At 39.7% G+C, this 12,401-nt stretch overlaps 1 protein-coding gene across 11 annotated transcripts in view; it reads right to left on the minus strand.

Annotated features, from left to right (window-relative positions):
* The window catches only part of RPGR (retinitis pigmentosa GTPase regulator), a 65,935-nt gene that overhangs the window by 19,903 nt on the left and 33,631 nt on the right, over nt 1–12,401 (minus strand). For all 11 annotated transcript variants that reach the window (XM_070066548.2, XM_070066549.2, XM_070066547.2 and 8 more), the window contains 2 exons: nt 1,839–1,936; nt 1,098–1,163 (listed from right to left, as the gene is read on the minus strand). In XM_070066548.2, coding sequence (XP_069922649.1) covers nt 1,098–1,163; nt 1,839–1,936 — 164 coding nt within the window. The remainder of the gene's footprint in view (nt 1–1,097; nt 1,164–1,838; nt 1,937–12,401) is intronic.

Raw genomic sequence — 12,401 nt, forward strand, 5'->3', positions numbered from 1 at the left:
TTGCGGCCATTTGGGGAGTGAACCAGCAGATGGAAGACCTTTCTCTCTGTCTCTCCCTCCTACTGTCTGTAACTCTACTTCTCAAATAAATAAAATAAATCTTTAAAAAAATAGAAATAAAAGGACTGTGTGAGAATAAAATAGGTATCAGCTTAAAAGGCAGGTTTATTCTTTAAGGAACACTAAAATTTGTTTCCTAAACTCCTCATCCTTTTATCCCAGTGGTCCTTAAAGCCAGGGAAAGCAAAGGATTGCAGTGTAGGCTTTTATCTCCCCAGAGCTGTGAAAAGTACACACTACTTCTCTTGCTATCACTTATTCACAAAAGGTCTCTCTTTCTCACCTATGAACAATTTCTGACTAATTTGCAAGTGTTTCATGTTGTTTTTATACTGTCAATTCCTTGACAAATTAAAACCCAATCGCAAAATTGGGAAAGCTGTTGTCAAATATTTTTGCTAAAAATCACAAAATTATAGAGCTAGAAAAGATATTAGTATCAGCCAGTAAAGTCCTTAATAACCTACTGAAAGTCACACTCAGCCAAAACCAGAAAGCCACTCTAACAAACATCAGCATCTTCCTATGCGTAAGAATTCTAATCATAATTTGTTGTTCCACAGAAGAAAACAAGGGCTACTTTAACTAGTGACCCTAAAGAGCAAATGTCTGCAATGGAATTCTATTATACTTAGTGCATTACAGAAAATACACACCAACTGAACAAGCCAAAATAGAGGTAATCTACATTGTATTCCTTTGTCTTTTAAGGTCTAAAGCAGCAATGGGGAACATCCGGCCCACAGCCATTTAATAAAGCCCGCAAAATCATTTGGTCTGGTCTTGCCAGGGAAACTGCAGGTGGGACTTGAAATTCAATAAATCTATAGCAGGCTAATTTTTAAACTGATGATTTTGTATGACCCATGAAAGATGTTACAAATAACCAAATGGCTGCTGAAAGAAAAAAAAGGCTCTCCAAACTTGATGGGAAGTGAATACTTACCTTTCTCGTGTTCTTTCCAGAAATGTTTCAAAGAAAAAATAATTTTAGAGTGTTTTTACCTACCATACTGAAAAAAAAATTCTTGTTATACCTTTCGTTTTTGAACTGGTGATAATTTCAATGACTTGTCTTTGGAATTCAGGCTCATCATATGTGTCTGAAATAAACATAAATGTATGCTCAAAAAGGAATAAAAACTGATGATGATATATTTATACATTCTAAATAAATAAGCATTTATATAAATAAAACAAGTATAAAATAGGCCAGTATTCTAATATAATCTATTCTCAACTGCCATACTAATGATCTGGGGATTGAAATGAAGTTTATTGTATGTGAATTATACCTCAATAAAGTGGGTTTATAAACAAGCAAAAAACAAAAATAAAAAATAGTCTTTTTGGGGGCCGATGCTTGGCGCAGTGGGTTAAAGCCCTGCCCTCAGCACCAGCATCCCATATGGCCGCCAGTTCGTGTCCCAACTGCTCCACTTCCAATCCAGCTCCCTGCTCAATATGCCTGGGAAAGCAGCAGAGGATGACCCAGATCCTTGGGCTCCTGCACCTGTGTGGGAGACCTGGAGGAAGCTCCTGGCTCCTGGCTTTGGATCAGCGCAGCTCCAACCATTGCGGCCATCTGGGGAGTGAACCAGTGGATAGAAGACCTTTCTCTGTCTCTATCTCTCTCTGTAACTCTGTCTTTCAAATAAATAAAATAAATCTTTTTTAAAAAAGTAGTCTTTTATGTATTGGGTATAAAAAGGGTAGATACATGTATACTCATAATGAAATAAAATTCAAACCCGTATAGACAGACAGAAAGTTATTACCATATTTAAAATATCACTAGTTTCTCCAAGGCTTTCCAAATCTGCTGCAGATGAAATTTTTGTCATGCTCTCTCTGGTCATTTTATCTTGAAAATAATCTGAGTGATCAAAAGAAAAAAGAAAATTCATATTTTAACAGAAAAGTAAACGAGAACTGGACAGAAAACAAATTTTTCTGTAATAGGAAGTACATGTATAATTTTCACTAAAGGTCCTTTAACCTCATTTCTAGGAATGCAGTAGGATTCATTCAGTCATAACGTATTGAAATCTCTTTTTGAAAGTTTAAAAACTTTGATATCAATTGCTTCATTCATGAGGAAAGGCAAACATTATTCCTTTGAGATAAATACTACCCAGTTATCAAGCACTGAAGGCTAGTGCCAAGAAGAGGCCTGATGACCCACATTCTCTTAGTATTCACACCCTTGTGTATATACACCCTTGCATTTTATACCAGGTGGGTTTGTATATGTATGGCCAATACAATAAAGGAAACAAGTGTGATGTCACTGTAGTTTCTGTCTTCATTGCACATGTTTGTTCTTCCCCTTTCTCATTTCTTTTGGAGCACGTGCCCTAAGGGAAGCCATGTTTTGAGCATCTCTATAGAGAAGCTTATATGGAGAGGAAGTGAAGGCTTCTGCCAATGACCATATGAATGAGTTTAGCAGTGGATCCTCCAGCTCCAGTGAAGCCTTCAGATAATATGTAGTCCCATACGACAGTGTGACTGCCACTCTATGAAAGACTCTGAGCCAGAAACACACATCTATGCTGTTCCTGGATTCTTAACTCTCAAAGTGTGTGGAATAATAGATGTTTGTGTATTTTTTTAATCTGCTAATTTTTGGGGTCATGTAACAGCAGAAAACTAGCACCAGCACCTGGAACCTTTCACAGACAATTGCAAGATAAAACAGATAATTAAAAAACAAAAGCTTTATTTGACCCTACATTTTTCTCAATTCCTCACTATCCTCTGACTGATCACCTGTCCGTTTATTTAAGGAGAGCTCTTTAATGAAGTCTTCACTAAAAATGCCAATATTCTCTTTTATAAATCCATTCAGTTAGGGCTGGTACTGTGGTGCAGCAGGTTAAGCCACTGCTTGAGATGCCAGCATCCCATACTGGAGTGCGGGTTTGAGTCCCAGCTGCTCCACTTCTGATCAGCTCCCTACTACTGCACCTGAGACAGCAAGGGAAGATGGCTCAAGTACTTGGGCCCTTGCAACCTGACCTAGATGGAGTTACAGGCCTTTGACTTTAGCCTGGACCATCCCAGGCTATTGAGGCCACTTGGGCAGTGAACCAGCAGAAGGAAGATCCCTCTCTCTCTGTCTCTATCATTCTGCCCTTCAAATAAATAAATAAATCTTTTAAAAAAATCGCCATTCAGCTAAATGAGTAAGTAATCATTGTGTGTTTATTCCGTGTAAGGTAATATGCGGAGATAGCAACTTAAGTAATTGTTAATATTTTTTTATTTGTAGTGCCTATATTTAAAGTATATAACACATGTTTTGATATACATAGATTATAGGATCAATGAAGAATTACCAATTATAGCAGTTATTAATTCCTTATGAATTTATAGTCTAGAAGAAAATACATGGGGTCGGCGTTGTGGTGTAGTGGGTAAAGCTGCAGTCTATAGTGCTGTCATCCCATATGGGAGCCGGTTTGAGTCCTGGCTGCTCCACTTCTGATCCTGCTCTTTGCTATGGCCTGAGAAAGCAGCAGAAGACGGCCCAAGGCCTTGGGTCCCTGCACCCACATGGGAGACCCAGAAGAAGCTCCTGGCTTCTGGCTTCGGATCGGCTCAATTCTGGCCATTGCAGCCATCTGGGGAGTGAACCAGCAGATGGAAGGCCCCTACCTCTCTGCTTCTCCTTCTCTGTTGTAACTCTGACTTTCAAATAAATAAATAAATCTTTTTTAAAAATCTAAAATACAATATAGGAGAAAAAGAAATAATATCCAAATGCTGGGGATCAGGAAAGGCTTCACTGAGGTGATGCATATAGGAATGCATAGAATTCTGCGAGGTACAGATAGAAAGGGGAAGGAAGTGAGGCCCATTTGTAGTAAAGCAATAGAACAGTAGTCTGCAAAAGATTAGGAACAAGGCACAGGACAAAGAAGCTTGCGAGTAAGGCTAACCATATGCCAGGAAAATACGCTTTTACATATGTTAGGTTAATCCACAACAAGTATTACATTCTCGTTTTATGAATGAGGAAATTAAGCTTTGGTAACCTTTCTGGTGCGCAGTGTCAGTCTCAGGTTTGTGAGACTCCATAGTCTATCTTTTTTACACTAAATGAGACTGATCAAAATCACAGGCAGCAAACATTTTTTTCTAAAAAGCTGTACAGTATTATGGCCTTTTCACCAACAAATGTACACAATTACATATATTTCTATCCAAGTTCTCATTTTTCTTTTAAAATGTAGAATGTGAGAGGTTCCAGATGGCAGGGTAAGGAGGGAGCTTACTGCTGTATCCCAGGAGAAGATAGTTTTAAAAAAGTGGAGATAGTGTAGTCTCAGGGAAGTTAGGGAAAAAACAGTAGAGGAAACTCTACTGAAATTAGAGGGACATGGTGGGCCTACGTGGATGTCGTGGGCACCCACGGCTCGGGACTCCAACAGCCGAAAGCCTATGTACCAGTGCTGGAAAATGAGGTGAGACCGGACCACAGCAGCCCAAGTCACTGGCAAAAAAAGTGGCAGGGAGAGTCCAGAGGGAACAAGGCTTGGAACCCCATGGGGGGAAAGTGTACCAGCCAAACTAGAAGAGAAAAAAAAAAAAAAAGACGGGACAGACGTTTCTCTCTCCCCAATCACTTTATTTATTTATTTATTTATTTATTGAGAGGCAGAGTGGACAGTGAGAGAGACAGAGAGAAAGGTCTTCCTTTTTCTGTTGGTTCACCCCGCAATGGCCGCTGCAGCCAGCACGCTGCGGCTGGCGCACTGCACTGATCTGAAGCCAGGAGCCAGGTGCTTCTGGTCTCCCATGCGGGTGCAGGGCCCAAGCACTTGGGCCATCCTCCACTGCACTCCCAGGCCACAGCAGAGAGCTGGACTGGAAGAGGGGCAACCGGGACAGAATCCGGCGCCCCGACCGGGACTAGAACCCGGTGTGCCGGCGCAGCAAGGAGGAGGATTAGCCTATTGAGCCACGGCGCCAGCCCCCAATCACTTTACAACAGCGTACTGTAACAAGTCGATAGAGTGGGCGACATTTTGGACATACATAACAGCTGTGCCAGCTCGTCTCTGCACCCGGCATACAGCTGAGCGGAGACTCCTGACTCTGGTGGGGAGAACTAACAGGGGGCTAGGAGCTTGTGACTGTGTGAAGCTGCTGAACCAGGACTGTGAAAAAAACAGAAGATATGTGGGAGGACTCATGGTGTGTCTGGGACTTTGAGCAGTCTCTGTGGGAGACACCATTAGCCACGGGTTCCTGGTTACCTGGTGAGAGACATTGCTGGGGAATCTGAACTTACACTGGAGAATGCACAGATCCTTTGTGTAGTCCTCGGGACAGAGTGTATGAATATTATACACACTGGGACTAGCGCTCAGACACTGGTCTCCATTGAGGAGAGGACCTCAGCTGAGCATAATATACCTCCCTTCTGATAAAAAAAAAAGGGAGAGAGAGAGAAAGAGAAGTTTTACCATGCCAAACCTGGGTGTGTCACCTTAGGCACATCCTTAACCTGGAGAACTGAACAGAGTTCTCTGGCCACACCCACTACAAGCCTCTAGAGATTCACTGAAAGCAGACATTCCACTTATCCACAGAGTCATAGTATTACAATAAAAGCTGCCACAGTGGGGGGGTGGGGGAGAAGAACAAACCAACGGGTATTTCCACAAATACCGAATAACAAACGCAGCAATCCAAGAAACAAGAATAAGGAAGACAATATGATGCCCCCAAAAGAATATGACACTACAATACTAGATTGTGAAGACGATGAGATAGAAGAAATGTAAGAAATGGAACTCAAAAAATTAATTATAAGATTACACAGAAGTAATCAAAAGCAAATGCATGAACTACTGAAATCTTTGCAGGACATGAAAGAAAATTTCTCCCTGGGGCACTGGATTCTGTCCCGGTTGCTCCTCATCCAGTCTAGCTCTCTGCTGTGGCCTGGGAAGGCAGTGGAGGATGGCCCAAGTACTTGGGCCCTGCATTCGCACGGGAGACCAGGAGGAAGCACCTGGCTCCTGGTTTTGGATCAGTGCAGTGCGCCAGCCGTAGCGGCCATTTGGAGGGTGAACCAACGGAAAGAAAGACCTTTCTCTCTGTCTCTCTAACTCTGCTTGTCAAAAAAAAATTCTCCCATGAAATTGAGATCTTAAAGAGGAATCAAAATGAAATGAAGAATTCAATATAACATGAAATTGAGATCTTAAAGAGAAATCAAAATGAAATAAAGAATTCAATAGAAGAAATAAAAAACACAGTGGAGAGCCTTAAAAATAAAATTAGTGAAGCAGAAGAGAGAATATTGGACTTAGAAGACAAAACACAGGAAAGTATACAGTCAAACCAAAGATAAGAAGAAGAAATTAGAAAACTAAAAAGCACTGTTGGGAATCTTCAGGATAATATACAAAAAACCAACATACGGGTTCTAGGAGTTCCTGAAGGCATGGAGACAGAGAAATGACTAGAAGGCCTAAGTGAAATAATAGCAGAAAACTTCCCAGGTTTAGAGAAAGAAAAGGACATCCAAGTACAGGAAACACACAAAATTCCCAATAGATGTGACCTCGCCACGACACATTGTAATCAAACTCACCACAGTGAAACATAAAGAGAAGATTCTAAAATGTGCACGAGAGAAATGCCAGGGTACTTTCAGAGGATCTCCAATTAGACTCACAGCGGATTTCTCATCAGAAACCCTACAGGCTAGGAGAGAATGATTAGATATAGTCCAAGTCTCAAGAGAAAAAAACTGTCATCCCAGAATATTATACCCTGCAAAGCTCTTATGTGTGAATGAAGGGTGAAATAAAGACCTTGTATAACAAACAGAAATTGAAAGAATTTGGCACCACTTGTCCAGCTCTGCAAAAGATGCTTAAGGATGCGTTGCATGCAGAAACATGGTTATCACTAAAAAAGAAGGTAAAGGAAGAAAATCTTTCAGTAAAAGATCAAAGGAAGTTCAAAGTATATATTAGCAATATTTTTCGAAATGGCAGAGCAAAGTTATTACTTATCAATAGTCACCTTGAATGTAAATTGCCTCAAGTCCCCAGTTAAAAGATAGACTGGCTAAATGGATTAAAAAACAATCCATCTGTTTGCTGCCTGTAAACACATCTCACCATCAAAGATGCACCCAGACTGAAAGTGAAAGGATGGAAAAAGATATTCCATGCCAACAGAAACCAAAGAAAGAACTGGTGTAGTCATCTTAACATCAGACAAAATAGACTTTAACACAAAAACTATTAAAAGAGACAAAGAAGGGCATTCATTATATAATGATTAAGGGACCAATTCAACAGGAAGATGTAACTATTATAAATGTATATGCATCTAATTACAAGACACCTGGCTATTTAAAAGATATGTTAAGGGACTTAAAGGGAGACTTAGACTCCAATACAATAGTATTGGGGGACTTCAATAATCCACTTTCAGCAATGGACAGATCAAGAAGTCAGAAAATCAACAAGGAAACAGCAGATTTAATCGACACTATTGACCAAAAGGACCTAACAGATATCTACAGAACTTTTCATCCTACAGGTTCAAAATACACACTCTTCTCATCAGTACATGGAACTTTCTCTAGGATTGACCACATAACAGGCCATAAAACTATTCTCAGCAAATTCAAAAAAATCGAAATCATACCATGCATCTTCTCAGACCACAATGGAAAGAAGCTGGAAATCAGCAACTCAGGAATCACTGGAGTATATGCAAACACATGGAGACTGAATAACATCTCCTGAATGAACATTGGGTCACAGAAGAAATCAAAAAAGAAATCAAAAACTTTTGGAAACAAATGAAGATGACAACACAACATATCAAAAGTTATGGGATACAGTAAAAGCGATGTTAAGAGAAAAATTTATGGTAATAGGTGCCTACATCAAGAAATTGGAAAGGCACCAAATAAATGAGCTATCAATGCATCTCAAGGATATAGAAAAACTACAGCAAACCAAACCCAAAACTAATAGGAGAAAAGAAATAATTAAAATTAGAGAAGAAATAACCAAAACTGAATTTGAAAAATCAGCAAGACAAAGAGCTGGTTTTTTGAAAAAATAAACAAAATTGACACAACATTGGCACAACTAACCAAAAAAAGGAGAGAGAAGACCCAATCAATAAAATTAAAGATGAAAAGGGGAATGTAACAACAGACACCATAGAAATAAAAAGAGTCATCAGAAATCACTACAAAGAGTTGTATGCCAACAAACTGGGAAACCTAGCAGAAACAGATTCCTAGACACACACAACCTACCTAAATTGAGCTATGAAGACACAGAAAACCTAAATAGACCCATAACAAAGATGGAAATTGAATCAGGCCTTCCCAATCAAGAAAAGCCCAGGACCGCATGGATTCACTGTTGAATTCTACTAGACATTTAAAGAACTAACTCCAATTCTTCTCAAGTTATTCTAAACAATTGAAAGAGAGGCAATCCTCCCAAATTATTTTTTTGCAGCCAGCATCACCTTAATTCCTAACCCTGAAAAAGACACAACAGAGAAAGAGAATTACAGACCAATTTCCCTGATGAACATAGATGCAAAAATCCTCAACAAAATTCTAGCTAACAGAATCCAACAACACATCAGAGAGATCATCCACCCAGACCAATCGGAATTTTTCCATGGTATGCAGCGATGGTTCAACATTTGCAAATCAATCAATGTGATATAGCACATTATGAACTGCTGAACAGTTATTATCTCAATAAATGCAGAGAAATCATTTGATAAAATACAACACCCTTTCATGATGAAAAAGCTAAGCAAATTGGGTATAGAAGAAACATTCTTCAACACAATCAAGGCAATTTATGAAAAACCCACAGCCAACATCCTACTGAATGGTGAAAAGTTGGAAGCATTTCCACTGAGATCCGGTACCAGACAGGGATGCCCACTCTCACCATTGCTATTCAATATAGTACTGGAAGTTTTAGCCAGAGCCATTAGGCAAGAAAAAGAAATCAATGGGATACAAACTGGGAAGGAAGAAATCAAACTATCCATATTTTCAGATGACATGATACTTTATATAGGGGATCCAAAAACTCCACTAAGAGACTATTGGAACTCAGAAGAATTTGGTAAAGTAGCATGATAAAAAATAAATACACAAAAATCAACAGCCTTTGCATATACAGACAATGCCATGGCTGAGAAAGAACTTCTAAGATCAATCCCATTCAAAATGGCCACAAAAAAATACCTTGGAATAAACTTAACCAAGGTTGTCAAAGATCTCTATGATGAGAATTACGAAACTTTAAAGAAAGGAATAGAAGAAGATACAAAAAAATGGAAAAATCTTCCATGCTCATGGATTGGAAGAATCAATATCATCAAAATGCCCTTTCTTCCAAAAGCAAATTACAGATTCAATGTGATACCAATCAAAATACCAAAGACATTCTTCTCAGATAGGAAAAAATGATGATGAAATTCATATGGAGGCACAGGAGACCCCAAATAGCTAAAGCAATCTTATACAACAAAAACAGAGCTGGACGCATCACAATACCAGATTTCAAGACATACCACAGGGCAGTTATAATCAAAACAGACTGGTATTGGTACAGAAACAGATGGATAGACCAATGGAACAGAATAGAAACACCAGAAATCAATCCAAACATCTACAACAAACTTATATTTGATCAAGGATCTAAAACCAATTCCTGGAGCAAGGACAGTCTATTCAACAAATGGTGCTGGGAAAACTGGATTTCCATATGCAGAAGTATGAAGCAAGACCCCTACCTTACACCTTTTTTTTTTTTTTGACAGGCAGAGTGGACAGTGAGAGAGATACACAGAGAAAGGTCTTCCTTTTGCTGTTGGTTCACCCTCCAATGGCTGCCGCGGCCAGCACGCTGCGGCCGGAGCACCGTGCTGATCCGAAGCCAGGAGCCAGGTGCTTTTCCTGGTCTCCCATGCGGGTGCAGGGCCCAAGGACTTGGGCCATCCACCACTGCACTCCTGGGCCACAGCAGAGAGCTGGCCAGAAGAGGGGCAACTAGGACAGAATCCGGCGCCCCAACTGGAACTAGAACCCAGTGTGCTGGCGCCGCAGGCAGAGGATTAGCCTATTGAGCCACGGCACCGGCCCCCTACCTTACACCTTACACAAAAATCCACTCAACATGGATTAAAGACCTAAATCTACAACATGACATCATCAAATTATTAGAGAACATTGGAGAAAACCTGCAAGATATGGGCACAGACAAAGACTTCTTGGAAAAGACCTCAGAGACACAAGCAGCCAAAGCCAAAAATAACACTGGGATTACATCAAATTGAGAAGTTTCTGCACAGCAAAAGAAACAGGAAAGTGAAGAGGCAACCGACAGAATGGAAGAAAATATTTGCAAATTATGCAACTGATAAAGGATTAATAATCATAATCTACAAAGTGATCAAGAAACTCCACCACAACAAAACAAACAACCCTCTCAAGAGGTGGACTCTCAAGAGATGGGCCAAGGTCTTAAACAGACATTTTTCAAAAGAGAAAATCCAAACGGCCAACAGACGCATGAAAATACGTTCAGGATCACTAGCCATCAAGGAAATGCTAATCAAAACCACAATGATGTTTCACCTCACCTGTTAGAATGACTTTCATACAGAAATCAACAAACAACAGATGCTGGTGAGGATGTGGAGAAAAAGGCACACTAATCCACTGTTGGTAGGAATGCAAACTTGTAAAGCCACTATGGAAGACAGTTTGGAGATACCTCAGAAATCTGAATATAGCCCTACCATACGACCCAGCCATCCCGCTCCTTGAATTTACCCAAGGGAAATTAAATTGGCAAACAATAGAGCTATCTGCACCTCAATGTTTATTGCAGCTCAATTCACAATAGCTAAGACAGGGAATCAACCTAAATGCCCGCCAACGGAAGACTGGATAAAGAAATTATGGGATATGTACTCTATGGAATACTACACAGCAGTAAAAATAATGAAATCCAGTCATTAGCAACATAATGGAGAAATATGGAAAACATCATTCTGAGTGAAATAAGCCAGTCTCAAAGGGACAAATATCATATGTTCTCCCTGATCGGTGACAACTAACTGAGCATCTAAAAGGAAACCTGTAGAAGTGAAATTGACACTATGAGAAGCAATGACTTAATCAGCCCTTGACCTGACTGTTGAGGAACAGCTTACTATTTTATTCTTTTTAGTATTTTCTTTTTCTACTTAATACCATTGGTTGAACTCTTTATTAAACACAGAATTATTCTCAGTTGTTTAAACCCAATTGAAAATTGATCCCTGTTAAAAATAAGAATGGGAATAAGAGAGGGAGGAGTTGTACAGTTGATCACATTCCCTCAGACTTACCCCTAAGGGTAAAGCTAAAAACTTGCCATGGGATTCGAAATCCCATTAAGTTAGCAGGTACCAATGCCATCTTACTAGTTAAAGTGATCAGTTTAAGTTCATAACTGATCATAAAGATAGGATTAAGAGTCAAGGGGATCACATACATAAGACCAAGTGTCTGCTAATAACAACTGATAGAATTAAAAAGGAGAGAATGGTCCAACATGGGAAGCAGGACACACAGCAGACTCATACAATGACTAATGCCCTAACAGCACTCTGGCCTCAGAATCAGCTGTTAAGGCATTCAGATCTGGCTTAAAAGCCCATGAGAGCACTTCAGGCATGGAAAGCTTGAAATACAGCAAAAAATGACCTACTTGAAAGATCTCTGTGAGATCCCAGTGGAAAGAAGGGGCCATCAAAGAAGGAGGTACCTTTCTCTGAAGGGAGGAGAAAATTTCCACTTTGACTATGGCCTTGTCTAAATAAGGTCGGAGGTTGTGGACTCAAGAGGCTTTCATAGCCTTGGAAGTTCATGAGAAGAGCCTCAGGTGATTACTGATGTCATAAATAAGAGTGTCAATTGTTAAATCAACAGCAGGAGTCACTGTGCACTTGCTCCCCATGTAAGACCTATGTCCTTAATGAGTTGTACTATGAGAATTAACAGTAAAACAGGTCTTCAAACAGTACTTTATACTTTGTGTGTCTGTGTGGGTACAAACTGTTGAAATCTTAGTATAGAATTGATCTTCTGTATATATAGATAATTAAAAATGAATCTTAATGAAGAATGGGATGGATGAGCGAGTAGGCAGTAGGACAGGAGTGAGGGTGAGACAGCAGGTATAGGGGTAAGAACTGCTATATTCCAAAAGCTGTACCTATGAAATATCTATTTATTAAACAAAAGCTTTCTAAAAACAATTTAAAAAATA

Source organism: Oryctolagus cuniculus, chromosome X (genome assembly GCF_051225735.1).
Source record: "Oryctolagus cuniculus isolate XC-2025 breed Fujian yellow rabbit chromosome X, ASM5122573v1, whole genome shotgun sequence".
NCBI lineage: Eukaryota > Metazoa > Chordata > Mammalia > Lagomorpha > Leporidae > Oryctolagus > Oryctolagus cuniculus.